This window comes from Melospiza melodia, unplaced genomic scaffold (genome assembly GCF_035770615.1).
Source record: "Melospiza melodia melodia isolate bMelMel2 unplaced genomic scaffold, bMelMel2.pri scaffold_48, whole genome shotgun sequence".
NCBI classification, from domain to species: domain Eukaryota; kingdom Metazoa; phylum Chordata; class Aves; order Passeriformes; family Passerellidae; genus Melospiza; species Melospiza melodia.
Genome location: NW_026948796.1, coordinates 976206 through 998945, shown reverse-complemented (window position 1 = coordinate 998945; position 22740 = coordinate 976206). Strand labels below are relative to the sequence as shown.

The window sequence follows — 22740 nt, the reverse complement described above, 5'->3', positions numbered from 1 at the left end:
TTGGGCAGCAGGAGAAGCTGAGGGACCTGGGCTGCTGGAGCTCCTGAAGAGGAGGCCCAGGGCTCCTCCTGCAACTGCTCCAAGGGTGGTTCCTGAGAGTCACAGAATCAGCAAGGGTGGAAAAGACCTTGGAGATCATTAAGTCCACCCTGTGCCCTGACACTGCCTTGTCTCCCTGAGCCTCCTCTTCTCCAGGATAAACAACCTCAGCTCCCTCAGCTGCTCCTCACAGGAGTTGTGTTCCAGACCCCTCCCGAGCCTTTTTGCCCTTCTTTGGACACGCTCCAGCCACTCCATGTCCTTCCTAAATTGGGGGCCCGGAACAGGACACAGCACTCGAGGTGTGGCCTCAACAGTGCTGAGCACAGGGGAAGAATCCCTGCCTTGCTCCTGCTGGCCACACCATTCCTGATCCAGGCCAGGAGCCATTGGCCTTCTTGGCCCCCTGGGCACACTGCTGGCTCATGTCCAGCCTGCTGTCCCTCAGTCCCTGCAGGTCCCTTTCTGCCTGGCCGCTTTCTAGCCACTCTGTCCCCAGCCTGTAGCACTGCAAGGGATGTTGTGGCCAAAGTGCAGGACCCGGCATTTGGACTTATTAATCTTCATGTTATTGGACTCTGCCCATCCATCCAACTGTTCCCGATCTCTCTACAGAGCCCTCCTACCTTCCAGCAGATGGACACACACTCCCAGTTTAGTTTTGTCTGTAGATTTACTACTGAAAGACTCAACACCCTCATCCATGTTGTCAGTAGCAATATTGAACAGAACTGGCTCCAGCAGAGACCCCTGAGTGACACCACTGGTGACTGGCTTCCAGCTGGATGCAGCAGATTTACCACCACTCTCAGGTGTACCATTCACCGCCACTCAACTGGCCATCCAGCCAGTTGTAGATGTTTAGTTGATGCCTCTCGTTCTTTCAGAGAATATTTAAAAACTTGATAATTTCATGGTCTGTAGTGGTATTGACAGGGCTCCGAGAAGAGGGAAGAGAGGAGGATCTGACTCCATGTTTCAGAAGACTATTTTATTATTTTATGATAGATATTATATTAAAACTATACACAAAGAACAAAAGAAAGGATTTCATCAGAAGGCTTGCAAGCAAAGGAGAAAGAATGGAATGATAACAAAATCCTGTGTCTGACCAGAGAGAGACACAGCTGGAATGTGATTGGCCATTAATTAGAAACAACGACATGAGGCCAATCACAGATCCACCTGTTGCATTCCACAGAAGCAGATAATTATTGTATATATTTTGTTCCTGAGGCCTCAGCTTCTCAGGAGAAAAATCCTAGTAAAGGGGTTTTTCAGAAAATATCATGTCTACAATGGTCGCTGTGCCCCAAACAGGCTCTCTCCACCACATCTCCCTCCAGCCCTTCTCTGTTTGTGACCAGCAGGAGACAGAGCTTTCCTTGGCAGTGGGAATTGCAGGAAACCTCCCCAAAGTGCAGCTTGGAAGGTTCAGCCTGGAGCTGAGGAGAAAGCAAAGTCCCTCGCAGGGCAGAATGTCGGTGCTGGAGGTGTGGCAGCGTGAGGCTGGGCCATGGCCGGGTTCTGTGTGCCAGGAGCCAGCAGCGCTGGATGCAGGGAGCCCAGGGAGGGCACAGAAACGCTGGGTGAGAAATGCTGGGGCACAGCGAGATGGGCAAGTGAAGCCGGCCAGGGCAGAGGAGCAGCACGCCCAGGGGGCACAGCCTGCAGGACAGATGGCCAAGGGCTGGGCAGGGCTAGCAGGGCCACAGGCACCCAGGCCTTTGTGCCCTGGGCTCGGGCAGCGCCTCTGGAGGCCCCACAGGAGGAACTTTCCTGGCAGGGGCTGCGCTTTGCTTTTCCTTCGGCCTCCCTGGGGAGGCTGCAGAGGGTGTAGGTTGATGCCATTTGTCCTTGCTGCCCCTCACATCCCCCTGGCCCACCAAGAGCCCCGAGGCAGCCGTGAGGGACAGGCCCTGCTGTCCCAGCCTGGGCTCAGGGCTTGACCTTTCTGCTTCCTGCGGCCAAGCCAGGCCTTGCTCAGCATTGCAGTTCCCTGCTCAGAGCCTTGGGCTCCCTGCAATCCTGCCCTCAAGGATCTGCTCTCACCAGGCCCTGGGCAGCCTTTGGCACTCCCTGCCCTCACTGGGGCCCAGCCATGCTCCAAGGCACTTGGAGTGTTGTTGCTGACTCCTTGAGCAGTTTCCTCATCCTTCTCTCCGTGCCTGAAGCTCCTGGAGCCAGCTCCAAATCCAGCGTGCGGCTGAATAAAATACAGATAGTCCTGAGGAGCTCTTTGTCTCCCTTCCATTGTCTTTGGGACTCCAGGGCTTGTGCAGGGATTGGAGTCAGTTTGGAGTTCTCTTCAGGAGGAAGATTTCAAAATGCAGCTCATGATTTTTGGTTTTTTAATCACATCAGTATTTTTTTATTTTTTAGTTATGAGAAGAGGGGATAGAAGCATTCCCCCAAGAAATCTGGATGTTGAATATCTCCTTAGGAGGTCTGGGCATGGATAAGAATGAGCCCCTTGCAGGCTGAGCCTGTTTGGACAAGCTGCTCCTCACCCCCAGCTTCACAATGTCTGACATCACCCACCTGGGACTGACATCCCAAAACATAAGAAAAATTTAAGCAGTTTTCCTTATAAATTAATTAATAAATGAAATCATAAATATATTATTCTAATTAATATAATACCCTTTAGTTTTTATTACATTATTTTTATATATTTTTTAAAATCTATACTTTTTTAGCAGTCAAAAAGATTATTCATCTCTTTTTCTAAGAAACACAATTGCCTTGATTATATAATTAATATCAACTGCCTATTTATTTCTTCCTCTTTATGGTAATTATTATATTTGTTGTCTTTTTGTCATCTTTTTTCATCATCATTTTCTCACACAGGGTCAAAGGGGCCACTTCGGGATCCCTGGAGACAATTCTGGGGCATATTTGGGGCAGTTTTGGATCTGGGGAGGGAGTTCAGAGAGAACTTGAGGGTCTGGAAGACACTTGGGGGAGCCGGGTGGACACTTAGAGTGGCACTCAGGTAACCTGAGGGACAGTTCAGGGTCCGGGGCAGCACTTGGGGGTCCAGGGGGGCCCTCAGACGTCAGGAAGGGGAATTTGGGGCTCTTCGGGGTCCGGGCGGACCCTTGGGGCGTTTGAACGGTGCTCTCTGGGGCACTGGGAGTGATGGGAGTTGTAGGCGTGGGTATCATACGGTTTAACGGGGCCGTGGAGCATCGCGGGAGTTCTGGGCGCAGATGCAATGGCTCTAGGTGGGGCGCAAGGCATGACGGGAGACAACGTCCCGGCTGGAATAGCGCTGGACATGCGCTGCGGAGCATGATGGGAGCCGTAGTCCCGGAAGTGGCTCCAACACTTTGTTTGGGGGTCCGGGAAGGCTCTTGGGGGACACTTTTGCGTCCAAACTGTGGCTTGAGGTTCTCGGAGGAACTTAAATGGTTCGGGAGCCCTTGGGAGGAGCTCGGGGAACTCTAAACGGGCTCTTTAGGGCGCAGGGCATGGCAGGAGTTTTAGACGTGGGATTGTGTTCTGAGGGGCTCTGGGGCCGCGGGGGATGAGAGGAGATGAATTCCCAGAAGTGGCTGTACCGAGCATCTGTGGAGTTGGGAGCACTCAAGGGTCTGGGAATGCTGTGAAGGGTCCCAAAGGGGGGCTGAGGGGGCACTGAGGGATCCTGGAGGGTCTGGGGGACACTTAAGGGACAGAGGGGGGGCAGATCCCAGGGTGGGGGGAACTGTGGAGCGCGGGGCATGACGGGCATTGTAGTCCCGGCTCCAATATGGGCTCAATCCGGCCGCGGGGCTCGACGGGAGTTGTAAGCAAAAAGAAAAAAAAGGTGGTGCCAATATCAGGCACCGGTTACCAGGTCCTATACCAGGCGCTGATTGGCTTTGAGCGGCGGTGGGCAGAAGCCTCGGCAAATGGGATGCGGTGGAGATGGGAACAGCCCATTCAACCTCTCCAGTCCCTCCCAGTAGAGCCCTGTTCATCCCCAGTACAGACCAGTACAACCCCAGTACAGCCCAGTTCATCCCAAGTAGAACCCAGTACAACCCCAGTGCCCCTCCAGTCCCTCCCAATACACCTGAGTTTATTCCCAGTCCCTCCCAGTTTATCCCAATGTCATCCAAAGGATGCCCCAGTGTCCCCAGGCTTCTCTGCAATGTTCCCAGTGTCTCCAGTATGTCCCAGTCCTCCCCAGTGTTTCCAAGGACAGTTTCATTTCTCATGGTGGCCGTGGCAGCCAAACCCAGCAGTGGGATCAGTGCAGTGCCCATGGCCACAGCCCCTTGCAGGGGCCCAGTGCAGCTTGGGCTGATGATCCACCCTCACAGCTGGCCCAGGGCAGCTCTGCAGTGCCTTTGGTGGTACCTGGGGCTGGCACACACCTGAGCAGCGTGTCTGTTTGCAGTGGGGAAACTCAGAAGTTTCTGATTGCTTCAAAAAACCCCCAAAAGTGAACCCTCTTGGACTGAGTGCAGCCAGCTCTCCAAGCACAGCAGGTCCCAGGGGAGTGAGGACAGACAGGATGGGGCTGGGCAATGTGGAGCAAGGTTGTCCACACTGGGTCAGAGCTCAAGGCACAGCTTCTGTGAGCAGGCAAGAGCTGCTGAGGAGAGACTCTGGGTAAAGATCAATCACAGAATGCTTCAATCACCTCTGCTTTAAAGAGAAATAAAATAAATCACATCCTTTAAAATAGGAATGTGAATTTCTTACAAGGTCCTTGAAATCTTTCTTCATAACTGGACTAGGAAAACTTTAATGACCCTCCCAGGGCATTGATGTTGTTTACATCAGACTCAGTCCCTCAGAGTGTCTTCAAAAAACTTCTCAACAACTCAAATTTAAATTTATATTCCAATTTTTCTTGAAGTTTTAATGGGTCCCACTGAGGGACACAACTGAGAAAGTGTACCCAGGTTCCAGTTAGAGCAGAACACTGGAGGCAGTGAGGACAGCTGGGGACAAACAAGGCCAAGGTGTCTCTGGTGCTGAGCAAAGCTGGATGTGTTTGAGGAATGCAAAGGGCCGAGGCCTGAGCCCCAGCCCCTGGCCAGGCAGATCCTGTCCCTCTCTCCTTGCTCAGGGCTCTTCCCGGGATGGGCACTGGCATGTGGGGATGTGCAATGGCAAGGGCAGGAGTATGGGGCGGCCCCTGCCAGGCTGCTGAGCAGGGACAAGGAGGCAATGAGGCCCCAGCCCTGCATGGGTCACTTGTCTCCTGCTCCTGCCTCAGGCCCAGGCCCAGAAGCCATGGCCAAAGTGCTGCCCAAGTTGGCTCTGGCAGGGCTGTCTTGCAGCTGCTGCCCATCCCTGTGCCCTGTGCAGCCCAGGCTGTCCCACGGTGTCCCTGCCTTGCGCCTCTGTCCCTGCAGGCTGTCGGCATCCCCTGGCTACCCCACCTGGCTGGGCCCTTCCTTTGCTGACAGCTCTGCCTCCTGCCTGCCTCTGCCTGCCCACAAAAAGCCTGGGGCTGATACCAAAAGCGTTCATTCCATTTTACCCTGCCTGTGAACTTTCAGCACAGGAACAAGGCATGCAGGGGCTGCTTCCCCAGCAAGGATGTTTGGAAGAGAAGACAAAGACAACTGGCCTATGGGTGCAGGGATAGAGAAAACAAGGAGTGAATCTGGGAACTTGGGGTGGGTTTTATGGAAATGGGTAAATTGTAATTCATATTTACTGAATGTGCATTCATAAGCAAGACAATGGTAGAATTACATGTCCACATAAGGTTAGGAGTTATTCATCAGTAGAGCTCCAGGCCTGGATAAATGACACCCTCTGAAATAGCAAATTAGTGTTCAGGAGCCTTATTCTTATATTTCAGAGATTTGGTGACAGTGGTTCCTCACAGAACTAAGGAGTCAGCTGTGACACTGTGCAAACTCATGGAACAAAAGGTCCATGGTGACACAGCAGAACCCCATGGAACCAAAATCCAATTTGACATATTGGGGCCACATTGAACCAATGGTCCATTGTGATACTGCGGATCCAAGGAGACCATTGTGACCCTGAGAAACCTCTTGGAACCAAGGGGCCGTTGTGACTCAGCAGGCCTGGTGGAACCATGGGTCCATTGTGACACTGCAGAACCTTTCGGAACCAAGGTGACCATGTTCTACTGCAGGACCTCATGGAACAAAGGGTCCATGGTGACACTGCAGAACCAAGGAGACTGCTGCTGGCAGTGTGAGAGCTCATGGAACCAGAAGTCCATTGTGACACAGCAAGGCCTCGTGGGACTGAGGGTCCCTTGTTAAACTGTGTGGCCTCATGGAACCATAAGCCATTGTGACACAGCGTGGCCACATGGAGCCAAAGGACCACTGTGACACTGTGGGTCCAAGGAGACCATTGGGACTGAGGAACCTCATGGAACCAAGAGACCATTGCTCCACTGTGGGTCCGTGTGGAACCAAGGGGAGCACAGTGACATTGTGGGGCCTCATGGAACAATGGAGACTGTTCTGACACTTTGGGACCCACTGGAACCAAGGTGCCATTAGAGCATTGCAGGGCCTGGTGGAATCAAGGGGACTACAGGGAACACTGTGGGTGTCCATGGGATGAAGGGTCCATTCTGACACCCTGGGACCAAGGATACCATTGTGACACTCTGGGGCATCATGGAACCAAAGGTCCATTGTGACACAACAGGGCCTCATGGAACCATGGAGGCCATTTTTACACTTGGAGGCCTGGTGAAACCAAAGGATCATTGTGGCACTTTGTTTTTCCATGGAACCAAGGAGTCCATTGTGACACTACAGGAACTAAGGATGTGCCATCCCCATGGAACTAAGGATTCATGGAACAGTGTGGGACTCATGGAACCAGAGGTCTATTTTGACATTGAGGGGCCTCATGGAACTAAAGGAGGACAATTGTGACACTCTGGGGCCCAATGGAAGCAAGGGGCCAGTGTGACACAGCTGGGCCTCCTACAGCCAAGAGCCACTGGGATCCTGAGGACCCCAAAAGAACCAAGGGGCCATTTTGACACTCTGCAGCTTTGGAGACCCTGAGAGGCATTCCCTGGGTTAGGGAGACACAAGAAGCTTCCCTCAAAAGCTGTTTGACCTCGCTGGCTCCTTCCCCTTGTTCTGTGTCCCTCAGCCACTCCCTCCCCATTCCCTCATTGGCCCCATCTTTGTACTGCCTCCATGGCACTGATCAGCCCCTTCCTCTGGAGATACAGAAACCTGGACTCCTCGCAGGAGTCCTGCCTTGTGACCCTGAACATCTCACCGCACAGCTGAATTAAATATCTGTGGGTACCATGCAAAGGCCCTTTTTGCTTCCCTACCCTGGGATTTATTGGCAGCTATTGCGGCTGCAACAATGGCCCATTATGGCAGTGTGGATCCAAGGACACCATGGTGACACTGTGGGACCTAAGGGATCCAGGGGGCCATTGTGACACTGAAGAACTTCATGGAACCCAGGGTCCATTGTGACACAGCAGGGCCTCATTGGAAAAAAGGAACCATTGCTGACAGTACAGAAACTCATGGAACCAAGGGGCTGTGTTGACACAGCAGGGCCACATGGAACCCAGGAGACCAGTGACATTTAGGGACCTTGTGGAACCATTGTGACACTGCAGAAACAAGCAGACCATTGTTGATGTGGTGGCAGCTCATGGAACCAAGCAGCCATTGTGACACTCCAGGGCCTCGTTGAACCAGGCAGACCATTGTGACACAACAGAACCTCATGGCACTGAGGGTTTATTGTGACACAGCAGAGTCCATGGAGCCAATTGTCAATTGTGACAATGTGAATCTGAGGAGACCATAGTTACAGCATGGAAGCTTAGGGACTCATGGGTCCATTGTGACAAAACAAGGCCTTGTGGAACCAAGGAGACCATTTTGACATCATGGAACCTTGTGGAACCAAGGAGACCATTGTGACATCATGGAAACTTGTGCAACCAAGGGTCCATTATTACGGTCCAGAAGCAAGAGACAATTGTGACATCATGGAACCTCATGGAACCAAGGGTCCATTGTTAGAGTCCAGAACCACAGAGACCATTGTGACAGTACAGAGCCTCACGGGACCAAGATTCCAATGTTATGCTGTGGGGCTTCATGGAGCCAAGGAACCACTGTGACACAGCAGGGCCACTCGGAAGCAATGGTCCATGGAGATACTGCAGATCCAAGGAGACCATGGTGATGCTGTGGAACCTCGTGGAGCCAAGGGGCCATTGTGACACTGTGGTGGGGGGCAACGGAACCTAATATTCATGGTGACACAGTGGGGCTGCTTGTGACCAATTGTCCATTGTGACACTGCAGATCCAAGAGACCAGGGTGACACTCTGACAGTTGATGGAACCAAGAGGCTGTTGTGACACACCAAGGCCTTGTGGAGCCAAGGAGAGCATTGTGGCAGTGCAGAACTAAGGAGGCCATTTTGACTGTACGAAACCCAATAGAACCAAGGGTCCATTGTGCTACAGCAGGGCCTCATGGAACCAAGGAGCCATTGTGAAACTGTGGGGCACAGTGGAGTCAAGGACACCACTGATACTGAAATCCTCTGGATAGAAACTTCTGAACAGAGTTCTGAGTATTTGAAAGCAGGTATTCTTTATTACAGCATGGTGGTCACTTGGGCTATCCTTCCTCCATTGGAGTGAACTGAGCATCAAATGAACAGAGTTTTTGTCACACACATTGATTATGTGTTCATGAGTTATCCCCACTTCCTTTGAGTTTATTTGACAGAGTTGCACCCCTTATCTCAAATCCTTTCATGGTTCATTGTGTTTTGTCTTCAACATCCAGTGCCCTTTTTAGGTGGCTGTTCCTTGACCCCTCTTTTTGAGTAATGGCAATATTATTGTTTTGCCTAACTTCTGTTTTGTCAGCCTTGCAGAGCTGAGCTGGCATCCTACTTGCATTTTGTGTGACTTCTGTTTGCCATAGGTACATCCTCAATCAGTTTCTCCAAGGCTGTGCTGTTCTGTTCTACTGTTCTTGACAAAAGAAAATGTTGTTCTGTTCTCCTGTCCTTGTCTCAGTGCTCGCCCCGCATGAGGCGTATGCAACCCCCCCCAACCTATGGGCCTGGGGTGGGCAAGTGTTCCTGGGGAACAGGGGTGGGACAGCTGGGCTGTACTGACCCAAGCGATGTTCCATTCCATGTCACACCATGATCAGCAATCATCTGAGAGAAGCAGAGGGAGAAGGAGGGTAGGAGATTAATTTCTTTTTTAAGACATTATTCTTTCAAAACAGCACCTACACATACAGAATCCTCTCCTGCCACAAGGTGGTCAAACATTTTCTGCTGGTAGGAGATTTCCTGAGGATTTGCTTTTCTTCTGTGGCTTTTTCTTTTTGTGGTTGGTTTGTTTGTGGGTTTTTTTCCTGTTGTTGTGGGTGGGTCTTGCTTTGGTTTTTTTGATTTGGTTTGGGATTTTTTTGGTCGGATTTGGGTTTTTCCCTATTGAACTGCCTTTGTTCTGATGCATTAGTTTTTTCTGCCCTTTCTTGTGGCTTGCTTGGCACCTGAAAGCAAGACAAATTTACATAACTCAGTCATCTTGCCCAATTACATTTTGCAGTCACCATTAACTAGATGAGTTCAGTCACAGACTCCCTGCAATTTGGCAGCATCCATAAAGGAATTGAAAGTACATTTATTGCCATTTTAGAGACAATAGAAATATTCCACAGTGGTGGCCAAGGGCTGGTCACTGAGGGATGTCACCAGGGCGTGGCTGCCAAGAGGACTCTGTACCATGGATGACATTTGACCCTCATTGTTCAGCCAAATTCCCACCCAGCCCATGTTTCACTCCTGCAGCCCAGCTCTCTCCAGTCTGGCTCTGAGGAGACCACAGCAGACCTTTTCCCAGGCCTGGCTGAAGTCTGGGCACACAACATCCCCTTCTTTTCCCTCCCATGTGGGTTCTGCAGTCCCTGCCCAGTCCTGCCAGTGCCTGCAATGGCTGCAGGAGGATTTGCCACATCCCCTTCCCTGCTGAGCCTGACCAGGCTGTGACTCTCGTAGTCCCCCTCCCTGCCCTGTTTGCAGACTGGTTCCATGTCTGCCCTTCCCAAGTGCCCAGGACCCTCTGAGATGGCTCTGGCCTTTCCAAGGGGTTTGGGAGAAGTCCCACAGTGACACTGCCCAGCCTTCTCAATAGCCCTGACACCAAAGGCCTTTTCCACATCCCTCAGTTCCAGGTCAGTGCCCACAACACAGCACAGCCCTGTCCAGGTCCTCAGGCTGGTTCAGAAGGGAGGCAGCTCTGATTTCTCCCCACAGACCCTCACTCTATCCAGTGTCTCTCTGTGCACTCCATGGCTGCCCTGAGCATTTTTCCTTGGAGCCTCCCTCCCTGTCTGGGATATTTCTCTCTATGCTGTCATAACCACAACCCAGCAAAGTATTCAGGTGTTTTCCCAGAGGAAGTTACTCTCAGAGAGAAGTGGCCTCAAGGCACTGTTTGTACCACTGGAATTGTGCCACCTCTGGGTGCTGCTGATGGTGTTTGTGCTCACTGGGGTTCATCTCCCCTCACACACACGATGCACTGCTGAGATCTCCTCAGCACAGAGCAAACACGGCCTGCTTACCTGGTCACTTGGTGTCCCTCTGTGCAGGGACAAACAACCTCCTGCAAGTGAGGGAAGAGGCCAGTGCTGGCAATGGTGGTTGCAGGGGCTGGTGTGGGACAATTGCCCTGGGGCACCTTCCCAGGCTGTCCCAGAACAAAGACACACCCCAGGCCCTGCTCTGCTGCTGCCTCAGGTTCCGTGCCAGGAGCTCTGGCTGTGCCAGGACACTGCTGTGAGCCCCCCCTGCACACTCCCCCCCCTGCCCCAGGCACTGGGCTTTGCTGTGCCAGGGCATTCCTGGAGCACATTGCTGACAGCAGCTCTGGAGGGGAGCAAAGCCTCCCTGCCCTGCCCTCAGGAGATGCCCTTTGCTGATGGAACTGCTGTGCTGGAGCCCAGCTGTGTCCCAGCAGTGCCCATGGCCTGGCTCTGCCTGTGGCCACAGCAGGGACACGCATCAGGAGAGTGACCAAGCTTCCAGAGCACTCCAGCCTTACAGCCACAGCAGGGCTGGCAAGAACAGGGTGGAGTTGGGCAGAGCAGATGTGAGAAGAGCCAGGGCCATTGTCCCTGGCTGTGCTGCTGCGCTGGGAGTCTCTTCCCTCCACCTCTGCTCACAGGCACAGCCCCTGCAGGGACAGAGAAGGGCTGAGGAAGAATCCTGGATAGACAAGTTGGGGCAGGCACTTGTTTTTATTTAAATGCCAAGGGAAAAAGCCTCTTGCAAGTCTCCGTGTTTTAAAAAGAAAACAGATATTATTATAGGAATGCAAAGAGTAAAAATACATTTTGTGAGAAATATTATTTGTACATTACTTGTAATATATATTTTGTATTTTGTGAGAAATATTACAACAATAGAAAAGGTATCATAGTAAAAAAAAGACAGCAGAAAAAAGGCCGAGATGTAAAGACTTATATTCTAAAGGCTCTGTAGCAGAAAAGGGAACTTACTGCTTCTGAATTTGCAGTCACCAGTTTTCCCAAGGCATCCTTGAGCTCCTGGTTCCTCAGGCTGTAGATGAGGGGGTTCAGGGCTGGAGGCACCACCGAGTACAGAACTGACACTGCCAGATCCAGGGATGGGGAGGAGATAGAAGGAGGCTTCAGGTAGGCAACAAATGAGGTGCTGACAAACAGGGAGACTACGGCCGGGTGAGGGAGGCAGGTGGAAAAGGCTTTGTGCCTTCCCTGCTCAGAGGGGATCCTCAGCACAGCCCTGAAGATCTGCACATAGGAGAAAACCATGAACACAAAACAAGCAAAAAATAGAAGAGCACTTAGCACAATGAGCCCAACTTCCCTGAGATAAGATTTAGAGCAGGAGAGCTTGAGGATTTGTGGGATTTCACAGAAGAACTGGCCCAGGGCATTGCCATGGCACAGGGGCAGGGAAAATGTATTGGCTGTGTTCAGCAGAGCATTAAGAAAGGCACTGGCCCAAGCAGTTGCTGCCATGTGGGCACAAGCTCTGCTGCCCAGGAGGGTCCCGTAGTGCAGGGGTTTGCAGATGGACACGTAGCGGTCGTAGCACATGACGGTCAGGAGGGAAAATTCTGCTGTGATAAAGAAGAGAAAGAAGAAAACCTGTGCAGCACATCCTTTGTAGGAGATGGTGCTGGTGTGCCAGAGGGAATTGTGCATGGCTTTGGGGACAGGGGTGCAGATGGAGCCCAGGTCGCTGAGGGCCAGGTTGAGCAGGAAGAAGAACATGGGCGTGTGCAGGTGGTGGCCGCAGGCTACGGCGCTGATGATGAGGCCGTTGCCCAGGAGGGCAGCCAGGGAGATGCCCAGCAAGAGGCAGAAATGCAGGAGCTGCAGCTGCCGCGTCTGCCAATGCCAGCAGGAGGAAGTGCCTGATGGAGCTGCTGTTGGACATTTGCTTTGTTTGCACATTTCAACCTACAGAAGGAGGAATCACATTGACAATTGAGGGGAGATTTCTCGCAGAATAATCAAAGCCCTTTCTCACATACCCTTTCCTGCCACTAAACACCTCCCCGTGTCCATGTCTCGCAGACCTTCTTTCAGCTCTGTTGCTGGAGCTCTGATTGCTGCTGGCCAATGTTGTGTGGGGAGTTGGACCTTGCCCTGCAGGACACCTGGGAGTCAGCCCTGACCCCCAGTCAGTGCAGGGAAACAGTGAGGGCAGGGACCAGTCCTGGTGTTGGGACTTGGATAAAGAATGTTCAGCTAAATCAGAGGAGCTGTCTGGGTGAAGGCATGGGGATAACAGAAGGCAGAACAAGAGATTCTGCTGCACCTGGGAAGAACAGACAGTCCAGAGAGGCAGGAGGATTGTCTGAGGCTTAGTGCAGACTGAGGGGAGCTGCTCTGTCCCTCTCTCCTGGTTCGGCTGCCTGGGACTTGCACCTTTCTGAGATCCAATCCCATGTTACCCTGGACAGCCAGGAGACACAGCTGAGAGCAGAGGGATCCCTGGCACACAAAGTGGCTCCTGCCTTTCCCAGAGTCAGGAGAGTGGGCTCATTGCCAGCCTCCCAGGCTGCCCTGCCCAGAGCTGCCCAGGCACAGGGAGCTGGGACACCCCATTGATGTGCTCAGCCTGCACAGGAGGAGCCCAACGGCTGCGCCTGGCCCTGCAGCAGGAACTGCCATGGCAGAGAGCCCCTCAGCAATGCCAGCAGCACCTGGGCAAGGCAAGGAGAGAGAGAGCTGGCCCTGAGGAAAGGCCTTTCCCTGCCCAGCCCTGCCCAGCCCCTGCCAGGCAGCAGCAAGGCAGGACAGTGGCCCTCAGGCCCTGGTCAGCAGGGAATGGGCACATGGCCACAGAGATGCCTTTCATCTCTGGGGCTGCTCTGCCAGCCCAGGAGGGACTGAGGGCCCCAAGCCCCCGGGCTGAGGGCTGTGCTGGCTGCGAGGGGACACAAGAGCTGTGCTGTTCAGGGCAGTGTCTGCCCTGCAGGGCAGGCCCAGCAGGTGCCACATCTGCCCTGCAGCAGGGCTTCCCTCAGCACTACCTCCCTCCCTCCCTGCCCACGGCTCTGCTGCTGGAGCTGCCCCAACCCCAGCTGCTCCTGTGGGCCCAGGCTCCTTCCCTGCCAGAGCTGCCAGAGCCCAGCCCAGCCCCTGGGCCGGCCCTGCCCTGCAGCTGCTGGGCCCTGCAGGGATTAAAGAACAGCTCCCCCAGCCTGGGCACTATGGAAACGTGATTCTGCATGGATCTGGAGGCTGGGCAGGTGCAGGCACTTGCGGAGGTGCCCAGGAATCCTCAGGGTGATGGTTTAAGTGTCTCAGCCCCTACTCTACCCTGCATAGCTGAGTTTCTATTTCCACCAAGCTGAGCCAGGGAAAAGTTGGAGCACAGATTCAGGAAAGCAGAGACCCAAGCACGAAACTCCTGTCCTAAATGAGCTCATGAAAAATCCCCTCAGAAATGAGCTGAGTCATGGGCTGGAGCTCTGAGTAGCCCTGGCTACAGCCTCAGCTTCAACCCCTGCAGCCATCCCTGTCAGCAGGAGCCATCCTGCCCTGTCCTTCTGATGGTGCCCATGGCAACCCCATCTGCAGCACATACTCCCCCAAAGTAGAAAGAGCAGCAGAGCCATACTTACAGTCACATCACTCCTGTCCTGGGTCAGCTTCAGGAGATCCCTCCAGGAGCGCAGGAGACATTGCCCTGCACCCACACACTCACCATGCACAGGGCTGTGAAGATCCTTCCACAAGTCTAGTCTCAGCTCAATGTCTTCCTAATCCTGATTGCCTTCAGCCTGTCTCTGCCTGGCTTCTGTCCCCTCAGTGCCTGCAGGCAGAGCCCTCAGCCCTGCTGGGCTGGGAGAGGAGCTGGTCCTGGGAAGAGCTGTTCCTTTAAAGCTCAGCAGCACAGACACAGCACAAGGATTTTAATGAGCCTCTAGGGGATTTGGTGTTTTTTACATCAGAACCAGTCCCTCAGAGAGCATTCAAACAACTTCTCAAGAACTCAAAATTAAATTGAAACTCCAATGTTTTCCAAGTTTTAACGGGTACCACTGAGGGATGCAACTCAGAAAGTGTCCCCAGGTTCCAGTTAGAGCAGAACACTGGAGGCAGTGCTGACAGCTGGGGACAAAAAAAGGCCAAGTTGTCTCTGGTGCTGAGCAAAGCTGGATGTGTTTGAGGAATGCAAAGGGCTGAGGCCTGAACCCCAGCCCCTGGCCAGGCAGATCCTGTCCCTCTCTCCTTGCTCAGGGCTCTTCCCGGGATGGGCACTGGCATGTGGGGATGTGCAATGGCAAGGGCAGGAACATGGGGCGGCCCCTGCCAGGCTGCTGAGCAGGGACAAGGAGGCAATGAGGCCCCAGCCCTGCATGGGTCACTTGTCTCCTGCTCCTGCCTCAGGCCCAGGCCCAGCAGCCATGGCCAAAGTGCTGCCCAAGTTGACTCTGTCAGGGCTGTCTTGCAGCTGCTGCCCATCCCTGTGCCGTGTGCAGCCAAGGCTGTCCCACGGTGTCCCTGCCCTGCGCCTCTGTCCCTGCAGGCAGTTGGCATCCCCCAGCTGCCCCACCTGGCTGGGCCCTTCCTTTGCTGACAGCTCTGCCTCCTGCCTGCCTCTGCCTGCCCATACAAAGCCTGGGACTGACCCAGGCTCCTTCTGGGTGATGTGCTGCACAACAGCCCTTTCCTGGGAGAGAAACTCCATTGTCTTTGTTTTGAATCTGGGCCTCCCCAGGTGTCCTTAGCATTAATTTGGCCTTCCTCTGGCTCTTCTCTACTATGTCAAAAGACTCCACCATCTCTGCCACCACCCTTCAGTCCCTCCCAGCGCTCTCCTCTGCTGTCCTCAGTCCCCACCCCACTGAGCACAGAGCTTCCTCTGTCCCTGTACAGTGCTCGTGTGCATGAGGCCATGGGTGCCTGGACAAGAAGGACGGTTCTTTTCCACAGGAAGAAAACCACAGAGCCCCAGGGTTTTGAAGGCAGATCAGAGGCAGTAACCAGAGGCCAAGGCCAGCCAGACCTTTCTGTCCTTCCTGCTTTTGTCTGAAAGCAACATTTGGATATTTGAGGAGTTTTGGAGTGGAATTCAATTTCAGCCATGGGTACCTGGACCAGAATGACAGTTCTTCTCCACAGGAATGAAAGGGCAGAGCTCCAGTGTTTGAAGGCTGATTAGAGACAGCCCCAAGGAGGCCAAGGCCAGCCACACCTATTTGTCTTGGCTGCTTTTGTCTGGGAGCAGTCCTTGGGTAGATGAACTTTGGGAGGCCAAATCCCAGTTTTGTCCATGGGCACCTGGATGAGAAGGACAGTTCTTTTCCATAGGAAGGAAAGTACAGAGTCTCAGTGTTTTACAGGCAGAAGAGAGCTGGCCTTCAGGAAGCCAAGGGAACATAGACAGTCCTGGCAGCTTTTTTTCTGGGAGCTGTCCTTGGATGTAAGGTATTTTGGAGGTGGATTCCCAATTTTGGCTATGGGCCCCTGGACTTAAAAGGTGATTTTTCCATGGAAAGAAAAGCTTGGCCCCTAATTGTTTTGAAGGCAGATGAGAGGTGGCCCCCAAGATTCCAAGGCCATCCAGAGCTCTCTATTCTTGAAGGTTTCATACAGGAATCATCCTTTGATATAATGGAATTTGGACATAGAATCCCAATTTCAGCCATGAACACCTGGAGGAGGAGAGTTCTTTCCCACAGGAAGGAAAGCACTGAAGTCCAGAGTTTTAGGGGCAGATGACAAGCAACACTCAACATGCCAAGGTCAGCTGCACCAGTCAGGCCAAGCCAACCAGAACTTTTCCATGTTCTTGGCTCCTTGGATCCCTGCAGCTTCACAATATCCACTTGGTTCCATGAGGCCACATAGTATCACAAAAGATCTTTGTTTCCCTAAGTCCAGTGATATCATAGTGGCTTTGTTGGGTCCCCATTGGCACAATGGCCCCCCTGCTTCCATGAAGCCTCGCAGTGTCAAAATGGTTTCCTTGGTTCCATGGGACTGTGCAGAGTGCCACAATGGCCCATTGGTTCTATTGGGCTCCCCAGGATCACAATGGACCCTTGGTTCCTCAGGGCATGGCTGTGTCACGCTGGCCTCTTGCTTCCATAGGGACCCATAGTGTCAGAATGGCCCCTTGGTGCCATGGGGACTCAGAGTGACAGAATGGTATCATTACTTCCATGAGGCCCTGCAGTGTCACAAAGAGTTCCTTGGTTCCACAAAGGCCTGCAGACCCCCTTGATTCAATGAGGCCTCAAAGTGACATAATGGCCTCCAGGATTCCATGAGGCCCTGCAGTGTCACAAGGGCATCTTGGTTCCATGAAGCCCAGAAGTATGGAATGGCCTCTTGATTCCATTGGGCTCCTCACTGTCACATCAGTTCTTAGTTCCATGCAGCCCTGTACTGTCACAATGGTATCCTTGGTTCCCCAGAGTCAGAATGTCCCTGTGGTCTCATGGAGCCCCAATACGATCCCCTTGATTCCCTGAGGCCCTGCCGTGATACAATGAGCCCTTGGTTTCAGTGGGTCTTGAAGTGCCATTATGTTCTCCAGGGTCCTCTGGGGCCCCAGAATGTCACAATGGACTTTTGGTTCCATACTGCAAACAACAGTCTCCTTGGTTCCACAGGGCCAAAATGTACTCTTGGTTCCATGAGGTGCCTGGCCACCCACAGCCTCTCAGAGACCTTCTGCCCCTCAAGGTCCCTAATAGCCCTTCATGGCCCCTCACAGCCCCTCATGGCCCCTCACAGCTGCAGGCCTAGGGCTCCTCCCAAAGAAGAAGGAGTTGGGCCCTGCTTGTTCTCCTTTTATTTCGGTCCCTTCACAGCCACAAGTAAAGAAAGGCTGAAATGGAGCCTTTCCCCAGCGTTTCCCTCAGGGTTAACTGCGGGCTGAAGCTCTGTGCTGGCCCTGGCCCGAGAGCCAACATCCCTGCAGCCGCCAGGCCTTTGCTGTCCCACCCGGCTCTGGCAGGAGCAGACGCAGCGCAGGAGGCGCTGGCCCGGCCCAGCCGGGGCTCCCGGCCAGGAGCAGCAGCAGCACCGGCCCCTTCCCACCAGCTCCTGCCTCAGCTCCCAAGAGCTTTTTCCAGCTCAGTTCTCGACTAGAGCAGCAATCACCCACACACGGCTCTGACTGCTCAGGGCCCGCCTGTGCTGCACTGAGCCAGCCCTCAGAGAAAGAAAGGATCGGGCTCCAGCGCTGTTTTCAGCACTGTTATACTCAGCCTGAGATGACAGCAGGAGGCTGTTGCTGCCTTTGCCTTGTGAATTGGAGATCCTGGCTTCTCTTGCCACTCTTCTGCTTGCCACTTGAAATTTATCTGTAAAACTGCAATTGCCTTTTTTGATCAGCTCTACCCTGAGCACTTTCATGATGGTGAATGTGGGAATCCTTAAAATCAGAGGGTTCTGGGAAACCTGCAAAAGGTGGGCCTCAGAGACAGCAGAACTGTGATTAGAGCTAAGAGGTAGCCATAAGATTTGTCAGCAGAAAAGTTCTATTATACGTAGAAAGTAAGGAAAATAGAAAAATGGTTTTTATATTAATGCTTGGTAGAATAACTCCCTAAGCTATAGAAAAGTATATTAGGAAATTCGAAGCTTGAGCTCTGTGCATTGTGTTTTAAGGCTCACAAGGAGGTATTGCATTCAAAATAAGCAAGCAATGTTTTAACCAAAGGTACATGTGCTTATAGTGGTTGGATGGAACTACCGTCAATATGCTTTTGCTTTGTGTGGTTGGTAAAAAAACTTTTAAAGTAAGTTGTAACATTGAGTTCTTTGTCTGATGCCGAGGACACGAGCTGCTGGCATCATCCCCTTCTCATAACCATGTAATGAGACTGATGCTGGAAGGCAAACTGCTAAAGACATGTTCTTTAGCAGTCCCACCCTGTTGGTGATTTGTACATGGCCCTCAGCCAGCAATAGGTGATTCACGGGCATCATGGTTAGTAGATCTTGAAATGCTCCCAAGTCCCTGAGCACTAAGTCAAGAAGAATTAAAGCCACACAGGCTGCACTTGCAGTGCCAAAACACAGCCCTGTTGCTGCTGCTGAAATAGAATCAAATGACAGAGACAATTACAGGAATTACCTCTGGAGCATCTAATCAAATGAAAAAATCTACCAGGAGAAAGAGAAACCAGAGTGTCTTTACTCCCTCCATTGTTTTTCTGAGCAGCAGCAGCAGCAAATGGAGATGCCCACCACTCTGACCAGAACTGGGCCTGGGGCTGGGGCAGCCAGCCCAACAAAAACACCCGTGGGTGGGGGTAGCAGAGTGGGGGGGGCAGAATCGGTGCCCCAGCCAGTTTGGTGTTCAGGTGAGAAAGGGCTTGGACTCCTCCACTCACCTGGTTTATCTTGGGTTCATAATTTTTTTGTGCCAATGCAGGCAGAGAGGATGAGGGCATAGTTTTTCCCAGCATTGAATGGGTTCTTCATTGTCATGGTTGGACCTTGCCATGGTTTCCACTTCCCTCTTCCATCACCAGTGGCTTTTCTCCCAACCCCAAGCATGTACACAAGTCCCAGGTGCTGGTGAGAGGGCAGTGGTCACCCTGTGTGCCACTGGGGCAGCCCCTGGACACCCAGGGATGCTGGGGCCGGGCTCTGGGAGCAGCAGCATCCCCCTGATGAACTCCATCTGTATTCCATAGGAACAACACGGTCATACAGCCCCCTGAAATGGACCCACTTTGGCTGGTATTATGGCAAGCCAGCTACCATCTGGTGCCTGGGCATCCTGCTGCACCAGATGCTCTGTGGGGAGCACCCTTTCAGCAGGGGCCAGAACATCAGCTGGGACCATCAGCTCTTGCTGCCACAAGGGCTTCTCTCAAGGTGGATCCTTATCTCTGGGCACAGGGGGAATCCCAGTGCTGGGAGACAGCAGTGGGCTCGTGGGCATCCCACTGTGGCAGCTGCTGAGGAGATGGCACATGTCCTGCTCTCCTGCTCTCCTCCAAAACAGGGAATTGGTGGGAAAGTTTAGGCCCAGCTCTGAACACATCCAGCATGGCCTGGGCATGGGAATAGCGGAGCAAAGGCAACAGGAGCCTTCTCCAACTGCCCGACGGTTTCTGGTTTCTCTGCCCAGAGTGCCAAGATCTGATCAGGTGGTGTTTATCCATGCTGGACTTGGAAAGGCCCTCATTAGAAGAGCTGCTCTGTTATACTTGGATGCAGGATATTCATCTGCCCTAGAAGAAGGGAGAGAGCCACAGGCACACTGTGATGCAGGGCCCTGGTAATTTACAGGTGCACACATGCCTTGGCAATCAGAAGCAGAGGAACCCAGACTTTTTGTACTGCCTGTGTGACTGCTCAGGGCTCATCAGATTGGAACACGCAGCCCATGTGCTGGAACTGAGCTGCTCTGCCCATCACTTGTGGCCGCCATCTGAGCTGGTTTTGCTTGTCCTGGTTCCCTGACAGTTGGGGCCCTGGGCAGAACCCTGAGAGCCTGGTCTCACCCCAGGGAAGGAGAAGCAGCCCCTGGAGAAGCTGTACCAGGTGGGACTGCTGGTGCTGGGGACAGTGAGTGTGGGAACTCAGCACATCATTCCTGATGTCCAGAGTCGCCGAGACAACCCTTGGGGAGCTTGGAAGTCCTGGAACATTTCCAGAAGTGCTTGGTGGCTAGACTTTGATCCTGCATGGGACGCAACACTTGTATGAGGATGGGAGGATCACACGGGGAGAAGTGGTGAAGGGATAGATTAATTATAGAGTGAAAACACAGGTTTTAGAATCTCAGTACAGGGGGGTTCTAGGAGACAAGATGGAGGAATTAGGACGTGTCCTGTCCTTCTTCTTCTTCTTCTTGTCATCCATCTTCGATGGTGATGGTGGTGATAGTGGAACCCTTGAAAAAGTTAAAGATAGAATCTAAAATGTTAGGCTTTGTGCTTTCCCAGATCAACTGCACCTGCGTAAGCAGTATGATAAATTACATAATTGTTAGATGTGATGATTGTTTAGTAATTTAATGTAATTATTATATAACCATAAGAAGAATAGTGAGAAACTATGTTGGAAATTCAGAGAGGGGCTAAATTTATGTATAAAATAGAACAATATAAGTTTAATAATTAACATGAAAGTTATGTAACGATAGAGTATAAAACTGTATCTGGCCCTGGCAGAGATAACATTTTTTACCTTTCTTCTTGTTTGCCCTTTTTGTCTGTAATCTATTTTCAGTAATTTGTTGTTTGTTTTTGTAGGGGAAGCATTCTGGGTGGGCTCCAGTTTGGATCAGGAAGTTCTTGCTAGCAGCTGCAGCGTGGATGGGCCGTGCCCTTGGAGAAGGCTGAGGACATCGTTTGGGACCAGCTTTTCTTCCAGCGGGGGAGGGTGTGAGGTGGGTCCCGGTGTGCTTGGCATGGTGGGATCAGAGCTTTTGGGAGATGGCAGCGAGCACAGGAGATCCTGCTCTGGGCAGCTGCTGAGGGCTGGATGTGCCGTGGCTGGCTGCAGGCTGGGCACATGTCCTGCCCTCCTGCTCTGTGCCAAAGGCAGCAGGGATGGGCAGCTCTGGGCACGGCTCTGAGCACGGCCAGCACGGCCTGGGCACTGTGGGCAGCTGGGACAAGGGCACAGGAGCCTTCAGCTGACGGGCGGTTTCTGCTTTCTCTCCTTGCTGCTGGGCTCTGTGGGTGCTGAGGCTGCTCTGGGCTCTGCCAGGGCTCTGCTGGAGCTCAGCACTGGACTGGAGACAGCCAAAGAAGAAATGGTGTGACCTGCAGCACAGACTTGCTTGAGCATTTTGGCAGCAGAGCTCAAGTCTACAGAGTGTACACCTACAAGGGAAAACATGACGCCACCCAAAAAATAAACTTGTTCAGTAACTTCTGAAATTAAATCAATCTGGGATGACCCCAAATGACATTTTTCAGCTTGCTCAAGCTCTAGCTCAGCCCTTCTCTGAACAGTTCTCTCCCCCACCTGCCTTTTACTTCCCAAGTGGTCCTTGATGCCCCTCACCACAAGGAAGGTACAGCCCCAGGCTTAGGGACTCATCCTGTCACTGGCTGAGGAGCAGCAATGTCTCAGAGGTCCAGTGGGATTTTAGTGTCATTCAGAGCCACTCTCCAGCCCTCAACTCTCTTCACTGCTGAGCTCCCACTCCCTTTTCCTCATCCTTGCAGCAGGATGAGCTCTGTTAATTCCCATGAGCCTCCCCACCCTTCCCAGCCCATGCACCCCCCTCAGTTAGGCTGAAGCTGAAGATTCTCTGTCTCCTGTGGCACACCAGTCCAGTTCCCTGTGTGGGGAACCCCAGTCCCAGAGCACAGCACACAACAGTGCAGTCTGGGCTGGAGCAGCTGCCCTGCAGCCCTGGCTTGGCTGTTTGTGGCAAGGAAATGCTCCCTGTTTCCAGCTGTCCCTGCAGGATGGCCCCAGGGCAGAGCACAGCCGGGCTCCCACTGCAGCCCCTGGAGCTTGGGGCAGACAGTGCTTCCAGAGCTGAGGTTCCTGGGGAGCACCCAGAACTGTGCCTTGCACTCTGTTGCGGTGTGTCACAGTGCAGGCTGGCTCGTACTGTGTGAATACACCAGCCCTGGTTTGACTGCCAGGGGCCTCACCCAGTCACATCTCTCCCAGGGCTGCAGCATTTCACTGGCCAGAATATGACAAGGCATAGAGATCAGAGCAATGAAATTATCCAGACTGGGTTTTTCAAAAGCCCTTTAGAATGAAGGGCTTGAGAATGAACGCTCTCTGTTTGCCACATGAACATAGGGGTGAGTGCTCTCTCTGTCTCCAGCTCACTCCCCCCCAGCCAACGTTACAGCCACCCACTCCCTCACACATCCCCCTCGTGCCTTCCCACTGCCATGTCCTGTCATGGCTTCCCAGCCTCTCTTCCCTTCCTGGCTCCGTTCCCTCAGGCTCTGCCCCAGCCTGGCCAAGCTGCCCGGCAGCAGCACCGCAGCCCCACAGCAGCTCCAGAGCAGCCCCATCCAGAGGCACCTGGGAGCCCTCAGCAATGCAGCCAGCAGCACACAGGCAGGAGGACACGGATGGCACTTCCTGCCTGGCACAGGGCTTGTGGCCATCTCCAGGCTCCGCTCTCACAGGGATCCCCGCAGCCCCAGCCCCTGCCCAGCCGCTCTGTCACCAGCAGAACCACCAAAGTTCTGTTTCAGCAGAACCACCAAAGGCAAAGGGGCTT

The 22740-nt window shown here is 53.0% G+C and overlaps 1 protein-coding gene across 1 annotated transcript in view; it reads right to left on the bottom strand.

The window, feature by feature from the left end:
- Positions 1 to 12320, bottom strand: part of LOC134413688 (olfactory receptor 14A16-like) — a 49437-nt gene extending 37117 nt beyond the window's left edge. Inside the window, exon 1 of the mRNA XM_063147731.1 lies at positions 11562 to 12320. Coding sequence (XP_063003801.1) covers positions 11562 to 12320 — 759 coding nt within the window. The remainder of the gene's footprint in view (positions 1 to 11561) is intronic.
- Between the last annotated feature and the right edge of the window lie 10420 nt (positions 12321 to 22740).